The following is a 27,193-nucleotide window of genomic DNA, read 5'->3' on the forward strand; positions in this document are numbered from 1 at the left end:
TGAAATGCATTACTCTGTGGAGACTTTTGTAAGCATACTCTGGATTGAGAGCCCAGTTTGTTTTTAATAACTCCTTCAGTCCTTTCATTTTGTTTGGAGAACATCAAGATGTGCTCTTCCTCAGAATGGAGCTACCTAGGCTCTCCAGGCTCAAGGGTTAAGTGTGCTGCATTTGTGTCTCTCGGGTTTTGTGTATGTTATTTATTTTGAGGTGATGTTTTGGTGGCTTGTTTTGTTTGTTGCTTGTTTTAAATTTGCAGAGAAATGAGTCTTCCCCACTGTTGCTCAGATTTCTTCTTATAGAATAGCCTCTGCACCAGCCCCATCAATTTCTGGATGAAGCATCAGATGGGAGATGCGATTTATATTATCTGGATTATAAAATGCGTTTGTCTCTAGCGTACTTAAATTATTTTATTTCCTCTCTGGGAAAATGTAAGGCAGTGTGTATGATGACCAAACTCCTTAAAAAGTTGATAAAGCAAATGTTGGCCGGAGTCTGAGACCTAAGTGAGATTAGGGTGGGAAAAGGAGACCTTGAAAGTCAACCTGTGTGATAAGAAAAAGCCACCCTCTGTGTGCCTTCCCCAGTCCTTCCTGTTTCCTGAATATAAGTCTGTGGAAAAACCAAGGATCTTTCCACAGTATCTCTTGATCTTATAATATCTCTGTGGTCAAATCTATATTACTGCATTTTAAGAATCTATTGGAAAGTGAAAAATTAAGACAAGCTGGAGACATAACAGAAATGTTGAGAACTTAGAAGAAAATGTAGCGTGGGTAGATGTGATTTGCAGGATCACTGACCCTGAACTAATCTGGGGATGTTTAAACAGTACCCAGATATTGAATCATTAATGCATAATCATGTGCTGCCCAAGTTGTTGGAATAGTTCTAGATTTGTGGGAAATGCATAAAGCAAAAATCAAGTTGCCTAGTTTTTTGTGAAATCAAAGTGAATTGGTTAGCTGTTGAAATACCCAATCCATTCTCTTCACCCTCACAAGAATGTGGCCTATGACATTGGCAGGGTTCTCCCCTTGTGGGCCACTAACTCTCTGTGCCTACCAAGTCCAAACAGCTAGAGGCTGAGGCCTGGGAATCTGCCTTCTTAGCAAGTTTCCCATTTCATTCTTTTGCACACAACTTTAAGTCCCATTGGTCTAGTGATGAGATTCTTACACTAGAACATCTCCTGCTGCCCAGAACCCTTAGAGCCAGGTCTGGGTTTGTTTTGTTTTATTGTTGTTGAACTCCTGTGCTGTGGGTTGAGCTCATCAGATTCCTTAGTTCAGTGCACAGGGTCATCAGCGCTTCCTGCAAAGTTCCTCTTAATTTTGTTTATTTATCCTATTCCACCACTGTTTTCTAATCTCCATTCCTGAAACCCGTGGCAACCATTCTTAAATGCTGAATGAGTATTCATTCATATGTGCATGAAAAATGTGGATTTGTATGTGTGCACGTGCCTTTTAAATCACATAAATGCTCTCATATTACACACATTGTTCTGTTTCTGACTCTTTCACTTTAACACCATATTTTAAAACCTATTCAAGTTGTCAAGTGTACATCGAATCCATTTCCTTTAACTACAGTGTGGCCCTCAGTGGTGTGCATCACTGTCTCTTATCTAGCCATTCGGTTAAGGCCAGTTTTACTGAATGGATCTTAATTTGGGTGAAGCATTTCCTAAGGTCTTAAACTATGCTCTAAATGTTTTTATAATTATTTTTTTTCTTTGGTTGCTCTCCTTTCTCTTTATAGGAGCTCCAGAAAGCTGTGGACCACCGGAAAGCCATCATCCTTTCCATCAACCTGTGCAGCAACGAGTTCACCCAGCCTGGCAGTGAGAAAAGCCAGGATCTGCAAGATCGCTTGTCCCAGATGAACGGGCGCTGGGACCGTGTGTGCTCACTGCTAGAAGAGTGGCGGGGCCTGCTCCAGGATGCACTGATGCAGTGTCAGGTTTGTGGGAGTCAGACATTTCCAGTGTAGCTGAGTCTGGGACTTGATTTATCAAGGTCACTTCGAGGGATGCAGTCGCTCCCCAAAGCCAGGATTTGAATGAGATAACTTTGTGCCCAAACTATTCATTACACTGGAGAGTCTGTACATCTGGACCCCGTCTTTTATCCAGCTAACTGGACTATTCCCACAAGTTTATCTCAGCCCAAACTCATTCATTCATTCATTCATTCATTCAACAGATATTTACTGAGCACGTTGGCAGACATTTCCTGAACATGAAAGTGAGCATTACAAATATTTACTCATCCATTCGACCACAATTATTTGATGAGTGCCCACTCTCTGACAGATATTATGCAGAGCAGTCAGGATACAACAAAGCCTCTACTTTTGTTGGGGAAGACAAACAGTAAAAATGCAAGTAATTGCTGGGACACCTGGGTGGCTCAGTCAATTGGGCATCTGCCTTCAGCTCAGGTCATGATCCCAGGGTCCTGGGATCAAGTCCCGCATTGGGCTTCTTGCTCAGCAGGGAGCCTGCTTCTCCCTCTGCCTGCCATTCCTCCTGCTTGTGCTCTCTCTCTCACACACAAATAAATACATTAAAAAATGCAAGTAATTGCTTAACCAAGATGCTTACAAGTGTGGATGATAAGAGTAACTGAGAAAAGCCACTTTGGGATAGAGGTCAGGGAATTTCTATGAATCTTTGAGCTGACACTGGAGGAATATTGCCAGACAGAGCCAATGGGATGTCCCAGAAACAGGAAAGGGCTTAGTGTCTTTAAGGTCAGAAAAGAGGCCAGTGGGATCAGAATGTAGTCAGAGGGGCAGGGATAAGAAAGATCAGGGAGATGCTTAGCAACCAGATCATGCAGGGTCTTGTAGGTCCTGATGAGGAGCGGATTGTATTCTGAGCACAGTGTAAACCTGCTTCCCAGGTTTGCATGTGCCCCAAGAATACCTTGAAAGCAGGTACGCAAGCTGTTGTCTCACCCCTCACCCCCTCCTAGCCCTGTGCGTAAGAGATTTTCAGTAACTACGTGTTGAATAAATGAATGAACAAATGGATGAATGAAGGATATAGGGATCAGATTAAGGCCTTACAAGATGGGAAGGTTTGAATACAGGGAAAAGGGAGAAGAGTTGCTTCCTTCCAAACTGTATAGTAACCCTAGAAATTAAGTATTTGATGCCAGGTTTTCCTTATGTCTAAATTCTCCCTCAAATAACAAACTAGATGCTTTTGGTGAGAATGTGAACTCAGAAAATTGCCACAGCACCAGTGCCTTTCTCAGGAAGGAGTTGTGCATAAGACCTTAAATCCAACGTATCTTTGCCAGTGGTAGCAATTGTAAAGAGTGGAAATTTAAGCTGTGAGGGAAAGAAGAATATATTATTCATGATGATTTTATACTCCATTTTTTTTCTTCATAGGATTTCCATGAAATGAGTCATGGTTTGCTTCTTATGCTGGAGAACATTGACAGAAGGAAAAATGAAATTGTCCCTATTGATTCTAACCAGGATGCAGAGACACTTCAGGACCATCACAAACAGCTTATGGTAAGATGTGTGAGCTCTGACGGCCTGGCTATTCATAGCAGTCATCCATTTCATTTACAGAAAAAGAATGGAGGTGATTTTTTTTTTTTTTTTTTACCTTTTGCATGCTGGTCTCTAATTTTCTCTTTTTTATTTGTTAAGTTTCTGATTTTTGTGAGGCAAACATGCTTATAGAAGATGACATCTACCAGCTTTAGAATCTGGTTCTAAAGTCATTCTCAATTGTAGAGATCTTAATTAGTTCTTCATCTTAATTAGGTTGTTTTTACTAAAGCAGATCTTTGGCAATTGCACTTATTTTTAATTTAAACTGTATTGGTTACATCTATGTATAAAGTAAGAGTGTATTGAGTTGCTTAAATTTTATTTTTATGGACATTGAAACTATTAAAATAGAAAGAGACCATTAAGACTTCTTAGAAGAAATTAAATGGGGGGTGCCTGAGTGGCTTAGTCAGTTCAGCAACTGCCTTTGGCTCAGGTCATGATCCCAGGGTCCTGGGATCAAGCCCCACATTGGGCTCCCTCCTCAGCAGGGGAGTCTGCTTCTCCCCCTTGCCCTCTCATGCTCTCTCTCACTCACTCTCTCTCTTTCAAATAAATAAATAAAACCTTAAAAGAAGAAATTAAGTGTATCAGATTTAACAGTAACCTTGTCACCAAGTTTTGTGAAAATGAAGACAAAAGGTAAATGTGAGAAGTTATTTTCATTATATGAGAAAAAGAAAACATGCCAGTTCTCAAGGAGAAAGAAACTTTTTCTAGCACTGAATTCAAAAGGAAATTTGCAGAATCTCTGCGTAGATTCTTATGCAAAGGACTTTGGACAATATAATGTACAGTGTACTTAAGGGATTTTATAGAAGATAAAGCAGTATATTTGAGTTCCATTAGGAGAAAATGATTTGCATTTTGTAGTTTTCTGTATTTTTAAAATGTCATTTCTCAACATTTAATGCTTACTAACCTAACCAACAGAATTGGTAGCTTTTAATTCAGTGCCATAAAGGTCTTAGAAACCAAGAGGGAATAGCTATGCAATGGCATTTTTACTGACTTTTGACCTCAGACATTAGTTGTAAATAATGAATCACTACTATATCCTTCAAAAAAATCTTGGACAAAGATCAGAGTATATACTTAGACATATGTGAGTTTTGCTATATTTATATGTTAATGTTTCACTTTCTGTATAAAAGAATATCTTACGTCTCTTTTGCATAATACTTGACATTTTAAGCACATTCACATATATTCACCAATTTGAACCTTCCAATATACTTACTGTGGACCAGGCAGGAAACGGTATTATCATTTTCATTTTCCGAAATGAGAAAACTTGAGACCAGAAAGGTTCAGGGGCCTTATAAACTGTTTTTGGCAGAGGCAGGGTTAGAACCCAGACCCCCGATTCCTGAATGCCAGGGGCTGCTTCATTCTTCCCTATGTGAGCACAGCATTCAGATACTCAGGTTTAATTGTCCACTAAGTTAAACTGATGTCATTCTGCCTTTTTGGAATTTTCCCCAATTACTGAAAGCTCTTAGTAAAGCATTTCTTATCACACACATAGCAAATAAGGCATGAGCTCTTGGAATCCCAACTCAGAGTGGCCTCACTGCAAGACATGTCTTGCCAACTCCTGGTGAATGCTGAAGGCACAGACTGTTTAGAAGCCAAAGAAAAAGTCCATGTGATTGGAAATCGGCTCAGACTTCTCTTGAAGGAGGTCAGTCATCACATCAAGGAGCTGGAGAAGCTATTAGACATGGCAAGCAGTCAGCAGGTAAGCTCTAAGCAGACATCATTGTTAGCATTTCTTACAGGAAACCAAAGAAGCATCATCTTTATCCATTTTTAGAAGGACTTTGAATATAGTACTTGTCAGGATAAAGTGCCTGCTCTCAATCACGGCTCTTACGAGTCCTGTCTCAAAATAAAAAAAGGGACTCATAAACTTTTATAATAGGACACTGCTTTTGATTCTATTATATCAAAAAAACCTCTTGCAATTGTTACGGCTGACCCTCTACCATCTCTACTGTGGCATTGTATTTTACCCTGTTTATTTAAGAATTCACATGTGTTCAGTCACACGGGTGAGGCAGATCATAACCAATCATTGCATATGAGTTTTGTATTCAAACACCAGAAGGCATGAGTTCTCCTGACATAGACAGCAGTTAATTCATAGAAAATGTCCTCCACTCCTTTACTTTTTATATTTTCTTTTCTTAAACCTACTGCATCGTGGTAGTATTATTGGTTTTGAGAAATGCATTTGTAGATACAGAGATGCTTGGTAAGACTTCAAACAATCGGTCGCAAAATCTTGGTTTGAACACACAGACGCCCTGCACTCTCATAAGCCTGCAAAGGAGCAATCTACTCTGAATAACAGAGTAGTGTAAGACATACTACAAAAGCAGGCTCCTGGATGAATATCTTTTGTTTCTAACTCAAATGAATTGGTTTCTCTCTGGTCCAAGAGACCTGTAGTGTAAGAACCAATTCCTTCACCTCCTTCACTTCCACTCGTCCACATCTGTGTCACTAAGAAATGAGAAAGCTGCAAGTGACATAGTAATTTCAAAACTATACCTCTATTTTCCAGCAGGACCAAATACACAACCAGAAAATGCCTAATACACTAGAAGAATTAGGTTCTGTTCTTAGAGTTGTCTGATTCTATTTTTCCCAAGGAATGGTTCAGTTTTTATGGAGGATGGGTGGGGATGGGCTGGTAAATGCATTGTGGATTACCAAGTCATCACAACTTTGGGACATGGAGTCATTAAAGGAATCTATTTCCTATGTAGGATTTGTCTTCCTGGTCTTCTGCTGATGAACTGGACACCTCGGGATCTGTGAGTCCTGCGTCCGGAAGAAGCACCCCCAACAGACAAAGAACGGTAACTTTCCACCGGTCCTTTTCAGTTGGCCCATGGGAGGGAATGCTGGGGAGCAACAGTATCTGTACCTACCTCAGGGTCCACAGGCTCCCCCTGGGGAAAGCAGGAGTTCCCCTACAGAGGAGGGTGGTCACACAGTAACACAGTGAAGTGTTGTTTCCTCAGCCCTGCGGCATGCCCTCCCCACATGCGCTCAGGAATGGAAAAGAACATTCTGTTTTTCAAAAGAAGGAGGGCTCAATGTGTGGTTGGTACAGGGAGACAAATTAGTTCTCTTGCTCCAAGGGCCATCGCTAGAATGGTGTTCCCTTGTTTCTTTGGTGGCTCCTCCCTTCAAACCACTACCATCATAGTTCACCTAAAAAAGTAGGTTCTGTGTAAAGGGGCGCCTCAGCCAGAGCAGACAAAACTGTGTGAGTGTCTCATGAGACCATTGAATGTATGAGACAAGTGGAGGTTCTGTTGAACTCTCAAGCGAAGAAACTCCCGAAGGTGGTTCTGAAGGTTTCTGATGACTGTGCTGCCCGCAAAGAGGCAACAGCTCAAGAGGACTCAGCCACAGAGCCTTTGGGAGGCTGCCTCACTGGCATCCTGTGAGAACGGAAGGACGAATCTGGCCCCTGCTACCCTCTATACTTTGATTTCTCTGTGTAATTAGAAGCTTGTTTTTGTTTTGTTTTGGTTTTTTTTTTTGTCCAGCTTTATGATTATATTCATTTTTATTACATTCCATTTTCCTTAGTTTTTAGAAGTATTGACTTTGTTTGTACTTTTTTTGTTATAAACACTTAAGTTCTATGCTGATAAATGTTATTATCTTATTTAGGATTTTTTTTTTACTACATTCACTAGTTTCCTATAGATCCTAGTTTAAGAATGTGAAGGAATACTGGCTTTTCGAGTCAAATTCTAACCCTGATTTAATCTGTTGGGTCCTCATCATTCTACAAAGAAAAATCTCGTATTGCCATTGTTATTTATTTATCTACCAAGAATTTCGATACTGTTTCAGTGTTCTAGAAGACAAAAATATAAGGCGTGCTGACCTATATATTTATTGTCAGTAAATCCTTGGCTGGTGTAGAGTCACCTGTGTATCCACAATGAAAAATGGGGGAAAATATACCCACTGTGGTGGGGACTCCCGAACCACAGTTTCTGTTTCCTTGGTGACCAATGATAGAGATGTGAATTTATTTCACTTCTTCAACAGAAGAAAAGCCAGTTTCCTGAATTCATGGGTACTGATCATTTCATTTTATTTATTTTTCCTTTGCTGCACTTTTAGTTTAATTTTTTTCAGTAGCTTGTCTTTATTTGCCGGGACTGAACATTCTTCTTTCTTTACCCCTGTTCATTGCAAACAGCCACGAGGCAAATGTAGTCTCTCACAGCCTGGACCCTCTGTCAACAGTCCACATAGCAGGTACCTTATTCTCCTGGTTTCCACACTGTTCTAGAACTCCAAGAGGATGATGAAAATTGTCCATGATTTAGGTAGGCCTCTATCTGGTCTGCCTCAGGGTAGTTGAGAAATTACTTGTTTCATCTGCACACCCTTTTCCTAATAAATTGGAAGAGACTTTTCTAAGTGCAAAGTATAAGTAAAGCTCAGAGCACAAAATATTTGGATCCCACCAGAATTTTATCTAACTAGACATAGGCCATCTGGTACTTTTCATCACATCGTATTCTGTGTGCACTTAAGGATTCAGTGCAGTAGATGGCTCAGCCTCCATTTGATTCATGGCAGACTTTCCTCATCCTCTTTATTTCTAGATTTTACAATAAGACAGGTAATAGATCAATGAATTATTTTACCACTCACAGAACCCACAAATCTGAATAAAATATACTAACCTCCCCAGCTTTTTATTTTATTTTCATGTTTTATCCAGATTGTGGGTTTTGAATTTTCAAAATGGCAAGTCCTAATTTGGTATTATTTAAAATTTATAAGCACCTTCTCTCTTTTGCTTATCCTAAAACTTCTCTTCTGCCAGCACACTCAGTCACTCACCTTCCTGACACTTGGCAAACTCTTTCACGCTAGAAACAAAGGCAGTCAACTCCCCTGCCCGGGGACGTCCAGAGAGCCTACTCACAGCTGCCACTCTGTGCTTTACGCCTGGCTTCCCACAATCCCTTGTTTCTGCAGTTAGCGGTGCTTTGCCTTCTTCGTTGTTGGTGTGATGTCTGTGCTTCCCTGCCCTTTCACTAATCAGTTCATGTTCCCCCAGACAACTTTTTAAAAAATGAAAATACTGTCCCTGGAGCTGATTTTTTTCATTTCAATCCCAAGCAGTTCACAGTTAAAGTAGTTTGCCCCTCTGGAAACTTATCACCACTGAGCTGGAATCTAAATTCCTGAAAGGAGGGTGAGGGGTAAGGAAGTGTAGAGCTGTAAACAACCCCTGAGTAATAGTTTTCACTTTCCAGTTGCCTGCTGAAGGGACTGGATATTTGATTTGGTCATTCCTATTCAGCTGAAGCAATGCAGAACGTACTTTGACGTGCTTTTTGGTTTTAAGCCTCCCTTTACTGTGCTTTTTTTTTTCTTTCCCTTTGGTTTCGTTTGACAACAATTTTGTGGGGGCTTTTTGTCCATAATAAACCAATAATGAAATATGAATGGAGAAAAACTCACAAGGATTTTTGAAGAGAATGATGGACTTCCACAGGTGCTCTGAGGTTCTCTTAGTCCCCTACAAGAAAAGCCAGTCATCTACTACAGACAGATCATTGTTTTGTCCATCTTCTCCCCACAAATTGCCAATGTGCCAAGAACAGAGATGGGGACTATCCCCATAGCAGCCCTGTTAGGATACCAGAGATCAATTCTTTGGTTGACATAAATGACGGTGATGAGAAGGGGAAAGGCTCTTACATTATTATGCAAAACCAAAAGCAACCACCCTTTGGTTCCCAAATACCACATCAATCTGCAACCCCAACTCTTTCAGTCTCACGGGGTCTTCTGAAAATGCCCAAGGCATCGTTTCTCAGGGCAGCAGGTGCTTCAACATGTCTCCTACGGGGGCTTTGCAGCTGGGACAACCACATTCACAACTGTGACATCCACAGACGCCTTTCAGCTCTGCTCTGTCCAGCGCTGTTCATTAACATCTTTCTGAGCATACAGCACGGTGTTTACTTTGTTACATAGAGGGTCTGGAATACAAACGCGCGACACCTGAATGGCAAACTTCATCAAACACCTTGGCAGACAGGTTGTGGTTGAACATTCTTGGACTTCTTAACTTCTTGGCACCTCTTGTTTGGGGTGCACCCAACCCCGACAATGGAATGCGGAGTCTGCTGGGAAAGAATTAACTTCACTCATAATCCAGGCTGTCACAGTGTTCCTTTACATTGAGATTTGAGTGTACCTTGTGTTTGATCTTGCACTGCTCCAGCAAATTTGAAAGCACAAACAGTTTAGAATGTTGACCCCAGCGATCTACAATGGAAAATTTTAGACACACATTCCTTCTAAGAGAGGAAAGAGGCTGAGTTGCAAGAAACTGGTTATCCGTTTGAAGGAAGGAGGTTCTTATATTATTTTGTTGTTTAAGGTCTGATGTTAATAATACAGTTGCTTATCTGCTATATATGATTTCAGGTTGGTTTTATAGCCACAGTTCTATGTCTTCTTATGTAGTATTCTAAGCCTACATATAGATTGATGCCAATATTTACTGTATACCTACTATGTGTAGGCACTGGGCTTACAAAATTACTACCGTATGGTTCCTGCCATGTGTCAGAATGTACAGATGCCCTAAATCAATTACAGGGAGCTCCTCAAGACTCCTTAAAAATTATAAACATTTGAAAAACATCTGTGCATACATTCATAATGATTATTCATCAGTTTCTAGATTAAAGAGGTTTAAGAAGCACTGTTTATGATGGTCCACCTGGACTTTTTTTCTATTTTTGACTTAAAATCGTCTAACTCAATCACCAACAAGTCTTCTCAACTCTACTGTGGATTATTTGAGGTTGACAAATGAGAAGATTTTACTCCAGTTTCCAGCAAGGCAAAGGAATAATTGCTCTGTAGTCTGGATACAGGGAAGCAATTACTTCATTCTAAAACTTAAACAAAAATTCTAAAAGAAGTTCTAAAAATTCTAACATGCAAAATTTCCTTGGACACCTTTGGTCTCTGGCACCTTCTACAGAGAGAACTAAAGTGGAACAGTAAATGGAAGGGAGGGGGAAATCTGTGAGCACTTCAGTGTAAACACTGTTCGGTTTCTTATGGAATTTTTTTCCAAGTCTTTTCTGTTAGGCTCCTCCCTGGGGAATCTCCTTATCCACAGCATTTAGAGAGCTTCAGCCTATACAGGTGTACTTCTAGGACAGGCTGACCACCAAGGCTGAGAGCAGTTATAGGGTAAGGTACCAGTATGTTTCTTTTATAATATTTTGAAGTATGCATTCCCAGTGTTTCCCGGGAACAAGTCAGCCACTTTGGCAAATGTATCACATCTTTCAAAGCACTACTAAAAAATCAGAACTATTCTCCTGGGAGACAAGGCTGCATACAACCAGGCCCTAATGGTATGAATTAGCACACCTTTGCTTTAACAATGATGGTAAGACAATAATGATAAATTGTGACATTTATTTAGCACTTAATGTGCCTTAAGCACTATGCCCATTGTATATCTGTCACCTCATTTAACTCTTACCACATCCCCATGGCATGGCTGTATTCCCAAGTTCACAGACAAAGACACTGAAGATTAGAGGCACGAAGATTAAAGATTTGAACCAGGTCTACCTGACTCCGGATCCTAGTTTGTAAATCACTTCCCTCTGCCAGAGGGCCCGGGGCGAGGGGGGGGCGGGACGGCTCCTTTACACAACAGTTTTAGGGCTTGGGCTCCCACAGCCTGCCTGACACTGCTTAGGACCACCCAGTTCATTTTTTGAAAAAGAAGACTGAAATCCTAAATTGATTCTGGAAATTTGTCTTCTGAACCACACATCCAGGGAATAAAGACCATCCGCACCAGAGCAGGCAACAAGATCGTACGCAACCTAGATATTTTCTCGTAATAAATTCCTGTTACAACACTGCCAGTGTTAGCTAACAAGTAACAAAACGAATTGAAAATTTCTTTTCATGTGCCTTTAAATAATGTATGCCCAGAGGTAATTCATTTTATTCTCCTTGATTATGTAAAATTTTTGAGATGAGTCATACTTTGTACATGCTATTCAGGCTTTTTACAACCCTGGGTCAGACTTTCTTTTGTGTGGTGTGTTATTATGTACTACCGCTTCCCCCCTACCATGTTCCTTCTCCCACAACTATATGTATTTTGGGAAAGAGATGAAACAACTCCTGGGCAGTTATTTACCCAGAAATTTGAATGAGTGAGGGGAGTGAGAAAAATGATAAACTAAATATTTACTTGGAGAGAATAAAGCACATTTTTGCTGGACAGAATTATCTGAAATAGCTCCATCAATTAAGTTCCTTGGATAAGTTCACACATTTCGTTTTTCCTCTAGAAAGACAATCTCAGCTCACGTCTATTTATGTAATAAGGCCATTGAAGAGTGATGAGTGACTAGTTAATGAGTAGTCTTTGTTCTTTCCCTTGTCAACTTTCCCAAGACTCTTGAAACAGGTACTCTTAGGTCAATAGATAAATATTAAAAGTACCCTTTTCCCCCTGCACCATTATCCTGTTGGTACTAGAAGCTCCAGTACAGGTTCGTCCTAAGAAGAGGCAATTTGGGGCATGCTGAAACCCTGATAATGGCCCCAAGGGGGTGGCATTTTTCTCAGTAGATAAAGTGGACATTTCCAAGAGCAGTCAACTGCATGGAAGCCCACTGAGCACTGTGTGTTCTCTCTGTCCCTATCTCAGCCCATTACTTCTCCCTAGGTTAGCATTCTTCAACGTTAGAAGGCACATGCTAATTAAATTTTAATAAGAAATGCTCTGATGCTGTTCACTGTGCCATGTCCTTCAACAGACTCTATAACACATGAGCCCATATTCCAAAGATGGTGACCTTTCTAGTTTTCCTCAGGAGTGGACTTGTCAAAGTGCAGCCCCTGTTTTGATCTTGATCTTTGGCTTACTTGCTCAAAGAAGATCATTGACAAACAAAGGCTATTCATCTCTGTCAGTCAAATTGTATTATTAAGTAAATGCATAAACTTGCCCATAATGTCCTTAAATGTCTTCTAAAGAAGAAGACTTTTAGAAATTGCCTTCATTTTATTTAAATATTGAATAACGAGGAAATGTAGAGCTGTCTTTGGTGCTCCTGTTATAACTCATCCAGTGACAGGTACTGAGTGTTGTCTCCCAGGGCATATTTTCAGGTCAACAGAAAGATATATTGAAGGAAATTTCAATCCAGAGTTCATGGGTAACTATCCCATTCTTCTCAAGACACTTTAAGGCAAACTATTGAATTCATAAACTGTCAGAGCCAAAATGATTTGAGGGTATTAATGCACCTCCATAATGATTGAGGTATATAAATGCAAATGAGAAAACTGAAGACAAGAGAGACTAAATTACTTGCCCAAGATTGTACAATTGCCTCAAAACAAAATGCCCTCATGTCCATAATACTGACTTGATCTGTATAATACTTTACAATTAGAGGCATTTATTTCAGACACAAGGAAACCCCTCACCTCCAAATATTTTAGGATACAAGTATTGTCTTCTTTGCTTCTTTCAGGTGAGGTACATAAGTATGGCCTGGACAACCTCCATTCGTGTCATCAAACAACAAAATGTTGTAGAGAGTGTGGTAGGGCGGAACTTGGGAACCCTGACTCCCTGCTAGAGCTCTTCACTTAATTGTATGATTTGGGGCAAGTGGTTGACCCTATGCATAGAGTCCAAGTTCTGGGACCTAAAAAGCTCGGGGTTGAAATCTTAATTCTGCCACTTTCTAACTGTATAACCTTGAGCTAGCTACCTTATTTCTCAGAGGTAATATATATATATTACCTCATTTCTCTGAGAAATGACTATCATGGGGATTAAGTGAGAGAATAAGATAAATGCTTAGGGTGTTGCTCAGCAATTAGAAGAGTAAAAGTTAACTCTCCTTAGCCACTTATGTATAAAGTTAGAAGATGGATTATATATTCTCTAAGGCTTTATTTCAACATGAAGATTTTATAATTTGGTAGCTTGAGGAGTTTCTGTTTTCTCCTTCCACTAATAGTTATGTGGCATACTTCACTTATGCTCTTTTCACAACATATACAACCTTTCCTATTCAGTTCATGAGGAATAACTCATTGGCCTTAGCATAAGGGCAGTTAATCAGTTTGACCACTAGGTGGTGATTAAACTCTTATGGCCTCTCGGTTGACTATACTGACCAGCTAGTAGAAGACTTAAAATATATAAAATATGGAACTTTCAAGTTGGAAGACCATCTAATCTAATTTGGAGGGTTTGAAGCAGTTGGCACTCAGAGGTGAAATGAGTTGTTCAAGGTTACACAGATGTTAGTCGTGGGCTTTGGACAAGAATACAGTCCCAGTTTGGGCCAATGATTTGTGGTTTTTTTGACACTGCAAGAACTGTACTAGAAACACAGTGGTACGTGGCTGTTTGGAGCTTCTGCAGACTAGTCTGCTTGTCTCACATATGTCTTTGACAGTGTAATAAGAAAGCTTTGAGTACTCCCTCTGTTCCTTTTTAAGGGGTTTATGTCGTTTTTTATCTTATTTATTTTCTTTGGTGCTACCCCTTATCCCTCACTAATATGAATGTAATCTGTTTTCAGAAATTAATGGCTAGTAGGATAGCTGGAAACATATTTTGTATGAGAAAAATGTACAGAGTAACCAATATAGTTTTTACACCTTCCTATTTCTCTAGTGGTCTCACATTCAGTGTCCTTACCCTTAGTGATATTATAACCATTAGGGAATTCATTGTAGGTATGGGGGAATGTGTCTCATTGGTACGTATATTCTTTTTGTTCCTGCACTGTTTTGTGTGCGTGTGTGTGCGTGCGTGTGTACAGAATGCCTCTTGTAAATAACATTTCCTTCTACAAGTTTCCTACTAGTAACCAAATAAGACATTAATGGATGCCCACAAAGAGAAAATAGTGTACCTCACCCAGGACTTACTTCCATTTTCAGAATTTTGCAGTCTTTCTTATGAGTGCTGAGATTCATACTTAATCTCTAATGCACTATTTAAACGTAGATGGGAAAATGGAAGTAGTTAGGGAAACTTGGAATTTTGAGTCTAGAAGGAGCCTTCAAGAAGATAATCTGTTCTCAGAAAAGGTGTGTTTCCCAAAGTCACAGAACTAGCGATAGATAGGATCAGCCTAGAATCTACACCGTCCCACACAAGTGTTCTGTAGGCTAACTCTGCCACCACCCTTGTACGTACAGCTTTGGAACCCACTTGGGTCAGGATCACATGCTGATTCAGTGCAAGATGAAACCAGGGTATACTCTAAGATTATTTAAACTTCGTGAGTCTCTGCAAGATGGCTGCCGCTGTTCTTAACCTTGCTGCATAGATTTTGGCACATCCAGGATGGCAAGAGGGGATCTTGCATAATTCTGACAGCAACTAATTTTACCTCATAATGCTACTGATACTCTTAAACTAAAAATGTCCTGCATCAAACATCCACATTTTAATTATCCTGGATCTACTTAATCTATGCTGGTAGGATGTGTGGAGAGCAGTTATCTTTGTTGATGGAAAATGTTTTACCAAATTAAGGGATGGGATTTGAACCCAATTCGTTGCCATTAGTTGACTGACTAAATATTTATTTTTCATCAGTGAAGTGTCCAAAAAAACTCTTCATGTGGTGGTGGGGAGATCACCTTGGCATACTGCAGAAAGCTGCCAGCTAATTGCTGGGTTGGATTGGGTTGGGCATGGTCCTTTAGCTTCCAGGAAGGTGAGAAAGCAAACAGCAGCATCCATCCAGCATTTGAGATATTTGAGTTATTTATGTTGATTCTCCTCTCAGGTCCATAAAAGGTGGCTCCGATTCCTCCCTTTCTGAGCCTCGGCCAACTCGGTCCGGCCGAGCCTTCTTATTCAGAGTCCTCCGAGCGGCTCTTCCACTCCAGCTTCTCCTGCTGCTCCTCATCGGGCTCGCCTGCCTTGTACCAATGTCAGAGGAAGACTATAGTTGTGCCCTCTCCAACAACTTTGCCCGATCATTCCACCCCATGCTCAGATACACAAATGGCCCTCCTCCGCTCTGAACCAAGCAGATGCCATCTGCAGCAGCGCTGGTAGCATAAGGAGGATTTGGCCAAAAGCAATCCCAAACTAGCAAAAACAGGACCTGAATCTTGGTGAATGCCCTCAGGGTGGCAGCTTTAGCTCTCCTCCGTATCCCGTGTGTGCAGATCATGGCTTCGGAGGTGGATGGTAAACAATGACAGGAGGAGAGCAGACAGACAATAAGTTGGGAAGAAATTTTGTTTGAAACTCTGAGCCTCAGCACTAATGAGATTAAGGACCTCCAGCGTTCTCTGGACACATGAATTCTGGGCTGTTGGCTCATTCTCTGCATACCCAAGGACTTCAGTAGACTGTCTTGAGCAGCTCTCTCACGGTGCTGCTCCATCCATTCAATAAAGGACTCTCCCTGGGTGCCATGTTGGCATTGAACAATCTACCAACCAACCAGTGCTGAGGAGATTTTAGAACCTTGTAACATACAATTTTTAAGAGCTTATATGGCACCTTTCTTTTTACCTTGTTTTCCTCTGGGGCATGATGTTCTAACCTTTGCTTTAGAAGCACAAGCTGTAAATCTAAAAGGCACTTTTTTTAAAGGTATAAAGTAAAACTGGATGTAATAAATACAATCATGGAAGGCTTTATGTGAAAAAAAAGTTGAATGTTACAGTAAAAAAAAAGATATTTATGTATGTACAGTTTGCTAAAGCCAAGTTTTGTTTGTATTGATTTCTTTGCATTTATTATAGATACTATAAAATATTTTGTCTGTGCTTTTTTTCTTTCCCTTAAAGAAATGACTCTAAATTTATGTACTAAGCAGACACTTACCAGAGCACAACCTAAATGAACTGTTTTGCAGAATGAGAGAAGCTGAAACATAAGTATGTATTAAAGAAAAAGGATGGTTACAGGGAGCGCACATTTAGACGTAAAGGACTCTGGATGATTCCTTTCCCCCTCCTCTCCCCATAACTAATCATATCTCCTGACCTCTTACCCCCGCAACATCTTTCACAGCCCCCTTTCTTCTCTGTTCCCTTTGCCCAGTTGGAAGAAACCCCGCATTACTCTCCTCACTGAGGCCACATCTCCTCTGCATCCCAAGGATACTCAATAGCCATGTGGATTTTCTTAAAGCACTCTTGTTCACATCCCTGCTCTACTCCAAAACCTTTGATTGCTTTTCATTGTCTACCAGAATAAATACAGTTTTCATCCATCATTCAAGTCCAAATACAATAAGATTTTATTCTGCCCCTCTGATCTTGCCAACCAGTGGCCATCGTGGAATTGCTTGGTGCTCCTGGCGTTTTAATCCATCCTTTAATAATTGGAAGAGGAGAATTTATATAAAGCCCAGGTTTCAGGCTTCTCTTGAAAATGGAAATCTCTGATGCCTTGGGTGCATATTCCTGCATGCCAGTCATCGCTGGGGTGATACGGTTGCTGTCACTTGAAGAACAGTAAGAGAGAGTTTTTACGTTTGGCTTTATATCCTATTAACTCCTCTCACTACCTGTCCCAGTCTAACTCCTGTGGGTATTTGGTGTACAAATCCTGCTCTACATAAACCAAACTGAGGTGCTCGACCTGAAACTGCCTGCCATGGTTTCCATGATGTTTGTAGCCTGAGTGCCATCTCATCTAGGGCTCCTGAGGATTATTAGGTTTCCCACGTCCTGAGATCACGGCAGACCTTCTAATCCCATCTCTGGGGGTATGACCTGGGGGCTTGCGTTATAAACAGACACCTGAGGTGGTTTTGGCCCGACAGACTGTTGAAAAGCACCGCCCCATCCCTGCTTCTCTCCCTAGTTTTGTTCTTACCACTCCTCTCTTCTCACAAGACTTAACTCACAAAGCCACCGACTCCCCGAAGACTTCCCTGACCACCGTTGGACTGTATTTTAATACTTCCCTCTACTGAATTTTCCTCACATGGGCATTCTTCTTTCTACTGTCAGGTTATTCCTGTCCCATTTCCCCGGAACCTCGCTCAGGGAGCAGATCAGAGTTGAGTTGCTCTTTTTTTTAAAGACGAGAAGCATGTGCTAAAGTTTCCCATCTTCCTGCTTCTGGAAAGCTGTGAGCTGTGGCAGAGAGCGGAGCTTCAGGCGCCCTCCCCTGAGATCGGGCCACGCTCTTACCCCACTTCCCCACCACTCCTGCTCCCAAGCAGTGCGCTCAGAGCAGTCCAGCCCTACAAGAGACACACGTTGCCACTGTTAGGAAAATCACCACACAATGAGACATTAGTCATGGAAGAGAGCAGCACCAAGAGACTGCAGAGCCCTTGCTTCTCCACATTACAATTACCGGACTAACGAGGCATTTCCCATCACTGAGGAATCAAGTGTTAAATGTGGCTGAGAAAAAAGTTCGGTTTTGACTAAGAAAAAATCTAATTAGAGTATAGTCTTTGTGTGCCTTTCTAAAAACCCCTGTGAAACACGCATAAGGATGGGTGATGTGCATTTCTATTAAATTTTTGAAGACTTAAACAGTCCAACATTGGAACAGAAGTGGAAAGTCCTGGTGAGTGGAAACATTGAAGCCGTGAAGTCATGGCTTTCCCCAGGGGGTGATATGACCAGTCTCGTGAGGACCAAGCCAGCCACCAATGAGTCTGGTACCTCTGCCCGGAGCCCTCACACTCTTACCTGCCTCTTGAGAAAGGGGACACAGGACAGCATCAGGCGCACCCTCACCTGCACCCTAGGCAGCCCTGGCAAGAGAGAGAAAGAGAGGATGTTCAACAAAGGCTTCGGGGACTAGATGAAGGGTTTGAAAGAATATTCAGGGGATGAAAGGGCTCTCATTTCTGAAGTGAAGACCGCCGGGGCCCTGCTGTGGCCTGGAGGTAGCCGGTGATCGCGGGAGTGGGGGGTGAAGAGGGGCAAGGCACAGAGGCCATCGAATGACCAGGAACGTAATGAGATTTGCACAGGCAGCCAGGAAATGTTAGAAGTGGTGAGAAAAGAGAAAAATCCATAGAGCTAACATGGCGAAATGAAGGCTTGGAAACCAAAAGCAGTGACTTCACAAGAAATCCAGGGAAGAGTGAAAGACTTTTGGGAAAACCGCCCCTGGGGAGCAGTAATGTTGCCTCCTGGAAAATGAGGCGTCAGCAGCTTCTCTTGCATTTGTACGAAAAGAGGGGAGAGACACCTTCAAAAGGCTTGGATGAGAAATTCAGCAAGCTGAGGTCTGAGATTTCCTGTTCAAAAGGCAGGTTGTGGTAGATTTACAGCCTGTGCTTTGGGGCCAATTATTAAGAACATAAAGCTACAGAACTTTATTGACAAGCCACGCAAGAGATCATAAAGCAAAGAGAGGTGGAGTGAGTTGATTTATGAAAGCTGATCACGGCCAAAAGCACAGGGTCTCCAAGAGCTGGTGTGGATGGGCCTGAGACCAGCCTTAATAGTTGGGATTCCTTCCCTGCTGCCCACCAGTTCAGCATCACCAGATGTATCCTCAGGGAACTGTGGAGAAGAAAGCCCCAGAGTCTGCACTGAATAGGTTCAGACATGCCAAGCAGAGCACATTCCCTCCTATCACAGTGTTTATCAAATGCCCACTGTGGTGTGTGACCTGCCTCAGACCTCGGGAGGCCAGTCTCAGCCAGGAAGGACCCCATCACTTCTTGTGTGATGATCCATCAAGGCAGCCTTCACAGGGCCTTTGACATATGGAAGAATCTGTACTTTCCTCCACCAGTTATGTCCTGAAACTGGCGATCAGGGTAAATGACACTAGAAGGGAACCAAATAGAAACAGTATCTGAGTTAGGGGGGGCAAAGAGATTAAATCGATTGCATTTGTCTTCTTAATTTTCTGGCAGCAAATTTCTTCTTTTCACTTCTTTGTCACCTGATTTATGTGACGGTGGGGTACGTTTCTGAAGAGCATGAGTCTGTGGAAGCAAAGACAGGTGAGGTGATGGACAAGCATGGAGGCCATTCCCAGCTTTGTTGTGAGCAGCACCAAGTTCGGGTGACACGAAGGGGCATTTTACCAAGAGTGGTCATTTCAATTTTAGATTTAATAATATGCTGTGATAAGAAGCTGATTGTCAGACCTCAAATAATACAGAGACAATGAAACTTAAAAGGAATGGCTTTTATTTTTCAGTTCCTGGCTTCTCACTAACCTCTCCCTCAGAGTTTAAAATCTCTACCAGGAATCCATTTGGGAATGCCGCAGAAGAACCTGGATTTTGGGAAGAATCCTCATTCAGATGAGTAAGTGAAAGAACTGGGTGAATTGGGGGCATTTCCTGCCGCTGAGCAGGACATTGGGCAAAGACAGCCACTGGATGAATTCACTGGAACTGTGCTGAGGAAGGAGCATCTTGGAAGGCTAGAGAAGTCGGACAGTTGAGAATTGCTAATAAAAAACAAGGCAATATGCTGTAACACCATACCACATGCTGAACAATGAGGAACATTTAATCTGGGAAGCCGAGGAAGCCAGTTGGGACGTGAACATAATCCTTCTAAAATATAAACCTCACAGGAAAATAAATCAGCCTTGCCATTTTTTTTTTTTTTTTTACAGGAGCAAGAACATAACTGAGTTTGAAAACCCCAGTTATCAGAAGAAAGTCCTTGGTAGGCTGTGGTACCCCTGACGGACTGCATTGGTGCCACAGGTGGTGGAGAAGAAATCCAGGTCTTCCTGCCCCATAGTAGGATCAGTGCCTCACAGATGTGCATTCCAAGCCCAGGCCCGAATCCTGCTGGACACATTCTTGAGGCAGTTGCTGAGCTCTTTTAGAAAAAAAAAAAAAAACAAGATAGGAGGAAGGGAAAAATGAAGGGGGTGGAAATCAGAGGGAGAGACAAACCATGAGAGATTATGGATTCTGAGAAACAAACTGAGGGTTCTAGAGGGGAGGGGGGTGGGGGGATGGGTTAGCCTGGTGATGGGTATTAAAGAGGGCACGTTCTGCATGGAGCACTGGGTATTATACGCAAACAATGAATCATGGAACACTACATCAAAAACAAATGATGTAATGTATGGTGATTAACATAACATAATAAAATTAAATTTAAAAAAAGTGAAGCTGCCAAGGAACTGCCAACACTGTGGAGAGCTCCCAGCAGTCACCCCAACCCCAAACCACCCAGCACAGCTCTCCTCCCTCCCCCCCACCTCTCTATGGAATTTACAGGTTGACCGAGAACTATAGGGGTGCAGTCTGTCCAGGCCAGCGTGCTCTAGCTGTGGTTCAGATCCACTGCATCTGTGTTACCTAGAAACTCGTTAGCAAAGTACCACTTTGGGCTCTAGGCCACCACCTGCCCCAGATTTCTCCATCTTGGGACTGGTTCACTCTCCCTAGCTCGCCACGTAGCAAATGTTATCAGTGATTTCCCCATCTTCCCCCCACAGACCTGTAATGTCCACTTCATCAGATAGGTATCCATATAAATCTGGATTTTTGTTCTGGATTCTATCGTGTGCTATTGATCTCTCTTTCCATTGCTGTCTTAATTATAGCAGTATATGGAATAACTGATTATAAAGATAATGTATATATCTATATTATATACTGATATAAAATAGATATATAGTAAATAAATAGTATAAATATGACCATTAATATACTAGCACAGTGTATCAGTTCCTTTATTACAAGTTTTAATACATCTTAGGACAAACCCCATTTCTTTCTGTTTTTTATATGTGTCTATTTTAAAGGCTAATTGTTAAAATCAACCATTTGAATTACAAAAGATTTCTTGGTTTCTTTAGAAAAATGAACAGTTTCTCTCTTTTTTTTAAAGATTTTATTTATTTATTTGACAGAGAGAGAGAGCACAAGCAGGAGGAGTGGCAGGCAGAGGGAGAGGGAGAAGCAGGCTTCCCCCGAGCAGGGAGCCCGATGCGGGGCTCGATCCCAGGACCCCAGGATCATGACCGGAGCCGAAGGCAGACGCTTAACGACTGAGCCACCCAGGTGCCCCCAGTTTCTCTCTTTTTTTAAGATTTTATTTATTTAACAGAGAGAGACACAGCAAGAGAGGGAACACAAGCAGGGGGAGTGGGAGAGGGAGAAGCAGGCTTCCCGCGGAGCAGGGAGCCCGATGCGGGGCTCGATCCCAGGACCCTGGGACCATGACCTGAGCCGAAGGCAGACGCTTAACGACTGAGCCACCCAGGCGCCCGAATGAACAGTTTCTGATCTCCTTCTCATTCATCTCTCAATTCGATGCTGTTACCTTTCTATGCTTTTTGATTTCTTTATTCAAACAGCATACACGTACTGCTTTCAAAGATTAGCTCTATTTTTATTATTCTGTGACATGCATTTTTAACTTAACAATATTCTGCAGACCTCAGGTCATACGTGTTCGTTCCACTGGATAGCTCCGTATCTTCCTTCAACAGTTGTTTCCTTCCAGATTTTTGCTGTCGAACAATGCTGCAGTAAACAGACTTGCATGTATTCGCGTGCATATCTTTGTGTAGTGCTGCTTTTATTTCCCTAAGAGCATTGTTCTAGGTGGAATTACTGAATCATAAAGGTATGTACATTGTAAATTTTAATAAGTTTGCCAGATTATTTTCTGAAAAGGTGTAGTGATTTACATTCCCCACCCCACCCCCACAGTGGGGAAAAGGACTATTTCCTCAGACCCCACTCCCCCCAATCTAGAGCAACGATTTCCAAATTATGGGAATTATTCCCAAGTGATTAATGTCTAAATTCTGCACATTAGAATCTCTCAGGGAGCTTACAAAAATGTAGAATCCCACGGCTCCCCTTAAACCAATTAAATCATGATCTCTGAGGATCAGTATTTGTCTGTATCTCTCTGGTGATTCCCGCACGTAAGACAAGTTTGGAAGGGCTGGACCAAATGTTATCACTTTTCTAAAACATTGCCCAACTGAGGGCAACAGTAGCTCATTGTTTTTAAAAATTTGCATTTCTATGACCCGTTTATATGATGATTCCATTTGTGTTACTTCTGTGTTTTATTTATCTGTCTTCCGTAGTCTCTATTTTTCTATTGTTTTTCTTTCACTTTTTTACAATTTCCAAAGAATGCTTTGTATATTAGAAAAATTAATAACCCTGTATATCATTTGTCTTGGCTTTATACAGTTCCTTAATTACACAGAAGGTTTTAATTTTTATGTCATCAGATATGACAGGTTCTTTTTCCTTTATAGATTCTAGAGAGCCTATAGTAAGAAGGTCTTTTCCTCTCCAAGATTATGGAAATGGTTGCTTGTATTTTCTTCTAGGAGGTTTATAATCTATCTGGAGTCATTTTTGTAGTTGACATGAAGTAAGAAGGTACTTTGTCAACTTCCAAACAGACAATTGTCCCAATGCCAGTAGGGAACAAGACAGGGATACTTCCTTTTATCACTAGCTTTTAGCAGCCAAAAAGCCAGCATGGGGCTTGTTGAATAAATTAAGAGTGCGCACATACTATTTACTATAATGCAACGATTTTTTTAAAAAATGAGATTAATCTGTATTTATTTATTGAGGAAAATGTTAATTATTTTTTTAAAAAGGTATGGAATAGTTTCTATAATATGCTCCCATTTTTGTAGGAAGAAAACCCATATTAACTGCATAAGGCAAGGAAAATTTTAGAAAGATATACATGAAATTCAAGGCTTCACATTGTGAACAGAATCATCAGGGGGAGAAACAATTTTAAACACGTTATTTAAATTGTGACAAAGAGCATGATTTGTTTTTGAGATCCTAATTGCTGTAATACTAATTTTAAAATCAAGCAAAAAGGAAAGGTACTTCTGTTCTTGCATGAGAGGCATTTGATTTGCTTTTTAATTAAAAAAACTATTTGGGTGTGCTTGAAATAAATGATTGAGAGTCATTTATTAAAAGTACCATCTTAATGGCTGACTCGGCTCTGGATGGTCATCCTGAACTTATTGTTGGCTCCAGTTCCAGGGCGGAAGGGCAAAGGTGGACAAGCCCCCAGTTTCAGAAGAGGAGACTCCCTGACCAGGGTACTCAGTGAATCCCAGAGAAGAGCTTTCCTGGGAGAGATGTCCTCCCAATGAGATTCATTTGTTCAAGAAACACCTCAGCTTTCTAAACTACCCTCCCCTCTGGAAGTTACTGCTTGCAGGTGAGATGGGTCCACCAGGGACAGCTTGGTCACCGGAAGTAGTGGGGGCGACCGGAAGTGGTGGGGGCGGGGACACCAGCCGCCCCACGGAAGGCCCAGGCGTTTTCTAAATCTGCCTTTCCTCCTTGGTACAGGTGCCGCAGATTCACCTGCTAGACTTTTTCCTTGAAATATGCTCCTAATCAACGACCTCCCTTAACATTCTGCCTACTTAAGCCGGGCTTTGGGTGGGGCGCAGCCCCTCCTCTCCTCCACCACCCTCTTGGAGTCTGCTGATCGGAATGGAAAACTGATAGGGGCACGAAGGTCCTGGACGTTCATAAAGTCCTTTGTGTCCAAGTCTTACGAAGGAGGCTCCACCTGCAGCAGAGACTCAAGAGCCACAGTACCCACGTGCTTAACCTGGTAGCTGGAACACCTCCTAGCTGTGTAATCTCAGCAAGTTACCTAACCTCTCTGTTCATTATCCTCCTGAGGAATAATACTAGTACCCACCGCAGGAGGATTGAAGACATCAGTGTGTGTGCTGTGTGGTGCATGGCAAGTACGAAGGGACAGATATGCTGGCCATTTGATTATTGTTTCCTCTTATATCAAACTGATTTCAGAAATAGCTATGGGGAAGAGCTTTCCAGGGCGCACAGTAATTTTTAAATTTTTCTGGGAGGAGAAAAGTTTGCCCACCCAGGAGACAGAGTTGCCCAAGAGTAACACCATTGGTTGCAGGGCTGCACTCAGTGTGACCCTAGGGCCAGTCAGACTCCCTTATCCTGATAGGACATCTCAGAATGACATCCCCACTGGGGCAACCCTCCCATACCTCAATCTGGCTGCCTTTTGGGGTTCCTCCCTCAATGGCTTCCATGGAAAATTCTTTCTTCTTTCCACGGTTTTTGTTGGATTTTGTTTGGGGGGTGGGGGAGGGGGGGAGGGCCAGGGCTGTGATGTTCATCTCTGGAATGGAAATGGCATCTTCCCTCCTGGGTAGTTGGCACAGAAAGTTCTGCAAACCCTTTGGCTTGTCAGGAATCATGTTGTTTGTGTCCTAGCTGGAAGCCCTGCCAGGTCTGTGGTCCTCGTCGTTCCCTCTGTTGTGAGTGCTGGCGTCGCCAGGGCGAGGGTTCTGGCCCCTGCGTGGAGCTCCTTTCTCAGGGCTGGGTACTCCCCACTGGCGAGGACAGGGAGCCCGTGGCTTCCCGGAGCTCTGCAGCAGTGGGAAGTCGAAGACCCAGATGGTGATGTAGTTTGGCAAATGATAAACCCTGTTTGTTCAGGATTTTTGGATTCTTTTGATTCTGTGAAGTCCTGGCACCCCTTGCCTGGGGCTTCATCAAGCAGTTTCTTCTCCTGGTGGTACCCCGAGGCCTAGCAGCCCTGCCAGCGTCAGAGAGCTCGAGTCTCCAATAGCAGAGGGGTAGGGGGCTGGAGAATAGAAGGACCCACTTGTCAGGGTATTTTACTGGAAATGGAACTCAGGAGATTTGGGAGGGAACCTATTTTATCTTTCTGCCTCTATGTAGCCATAGAGAATAAATGAAAAATCTCCATATTGCTCTAAGCTCTCTGATGTTGACTTCCCATTACTTTTTTTTTTCTTAACATAATCCAAAGTGTAGCAGTTTTTTTTTCCATAGTATGAAACCTGGAGCCGCCTTGGGTTGTGTTCTTTTGGGGTCTAGGTCTTTCTACTTCCTGGACCCAGGGTCTTGTAATCCTAGGCTAGAAGGGCTTGGTACCAACATTGCCAAGTAATGAAAACAAGCTTCTCTATCCAAACCTCCTGGTTTGTTTTGTTTTGTTTTGTTTTTCATATTCCTTGTACACATTTTATTTTTTGCATCCAAGAATAGATTCAATTGTAAGGATTGTTTGGTGTGTTTGTTTCTTTTAAGTAGGCTCCATGCCTAGCACAGAGCCCAACATGGAGCTTGAACTCATGGCCCTGAGATCAAGACCTGAGCTGAGATCAGGAGTTGGATGCTGAACCGACTGAGCCACCCAGGCGTCCCCAAGTGTAAGGACTGTTAAGGGGCGTTTTTAAACATTTGATAATACATCCCCAAAATAAGTGAATGGGTCACTTGCTCTGGTTTGTAATCCATTCCTAGTGAAGCAGATGGCAGTTCCAGTTGGGCACCTTCAGCCCTTCCCTTCATTTTGAAGGACATGCTTCCCTGGTGTGGTTGAACCCCAGGAAGCCGACTGCACTTCGTGTCCTTGAGGCACTAGGATGACACACAAGGCAGCTGCCACCGGTCGTGACAGGATCCCTCCCTGTGACTTCGTCCTCTTCTTATTCCTTCCTGCGCCCTCCAGCCTGTGTTTGGGGGTCCTCGGTATTCCCACATGTGCTTTCTGGTTGTAAATGTGGACATACTCAAGAATCTTTACAGCTGAAACTCTGTTGAGCCTGGGGTGAACTCAAGAATTCAATCAGCCCATAAAACATGTGTATCAGCTCACAAACCTCTCATTGGCTTTTCTCACAGTCATTGATTTCTTGATGAAAAGACATCTGATGACAGGTCGAGCGCCGTAGAAAGGCCTAGCAGTGTACCGAGTTTGGAAAGTCACCCAGAGTGCTATCTTGTGGCCTTCTGAGTAACTGGCTCTTGGCAAAGGGTCCAGAACTGGCCACTTTGGACTCCTTTCCTCTGTTCCTAGCTGGTATGAGGTTTTCCCACCCGGTTTCAAAATCACTTTTGAAAATGTTGCCCAAATGCTTCCTTGATTCAGTTTTTTTTTTTTCCTTGACTTTCATCCAGTTGGGATGAAAGCCACTATTTTGTCCGTTCTACCCAGATAGCGGGTGCCTTGGCCGAGGGCCTTGGTCTTACTCCTGGGCCATGAGATAGGTGCTGGTCTTGTGGCAAAGAAAGGGAGTGAGCCTTGCCTGATGTCACCTCTGAAGGCCCCACTGCTGGTGGGGTGCCACTGCCTCATGCCTCAAGGCCTCAGGTCATCAGCTAGAAATAGAGCTCCTCCTGGTGCCAAGGTACAGAGGAAAATCACTCCTCAGCTCACCCACCACTCCTGGCACAAACCAGGGGCAGGAAGGGTGCCTGGTACAACCTCAGAAACCAAAAAGCTCTGGCACTAAGTGTCAGGGACGATAGCAAAAGAAGTGCTTCTCAAGCTTTTCTGTCCAAGGGCCACCCACCAGAAAGAGAGGAGGACACATTTTTCTTCAGAACTTGAGGGACATAGCATTAAGCTTCCTGTCCAAAATGCCATATTTCTTTAAAGAGTCACATTTTGCCTTAAAAGTTCATATGAATTTCTCCGCTCATAAAATGTCAAACTTGTTTAAACACAAAATTAGCACATTGTCTGGTCTTGATTAAAATTTCTTATGTATTGGGGTGCCTGGGTGGTTCA

The 27,193-nt window shown here is 42.3% G+C and overlaps 1 protein-coding gene across 2 annotated transcripts in view; it reads left to right on the forward strand.

Moving 5' to 3' along the window:
- SYNE1 (spectrin repeat containing nuclear envelope protein 1) overlaps positions 1-16,657 on the forward strand; it is a 454,522-nt gene extending 437,865 nt beyond the window's left edge. Inside the window, exons 139-144 of one of the 2 annotated variants that reach the window (XM_028103363.2) lie at positions 1,769-1,969; positions 3,410-3,538; positions 5,112-5,324; positions 6,358-6,450; positions 7,818-7,876; positions 15,460-16,657. In XM_028103363.2, coding sequence (XP_027959164.1) covers positions 1,769-1,969; positions 3,410-3,538; positions 5,112-5,324; positions 6,358-6,450; positions 7,818-7,876; positions 15,460-15,700 — 936 coding nt within the window. In that variant the 3' untranslated portion in view covers positions 15,701-16,657. The remainder of the gene's footprint in view (positions 1-1,768; positions 1,970-3,409; positions 3,539-5,111; positions 5,325-6,357; positions 6,451-7,817; positions 7,877-15,459) is intronic. The other variant, XM_028103362.2, reaches the window with a different exon arrangement.
- The last annotated feature ends 10,536 nt before the right edge of the window (positions 16,658-27,193 follow it).

Source organism: Eumetopias jubatus, unplaced genomic scaffold (genome assembly GCF_037043125.1).
Source record: "Eumetopias jubatus isolate StellerSeaLion01/CBP00866 unplaced genomic scaffold, mEumJub1_p1.0 scaffold_6, whole genome shotgun sequence".
Taxonomy (NCBI): Eukaryota; Metazoa; Chordata; class Mammalia; order Carnivora; family Otariidae; genus Eumetopias; species Eumetopias jubatus.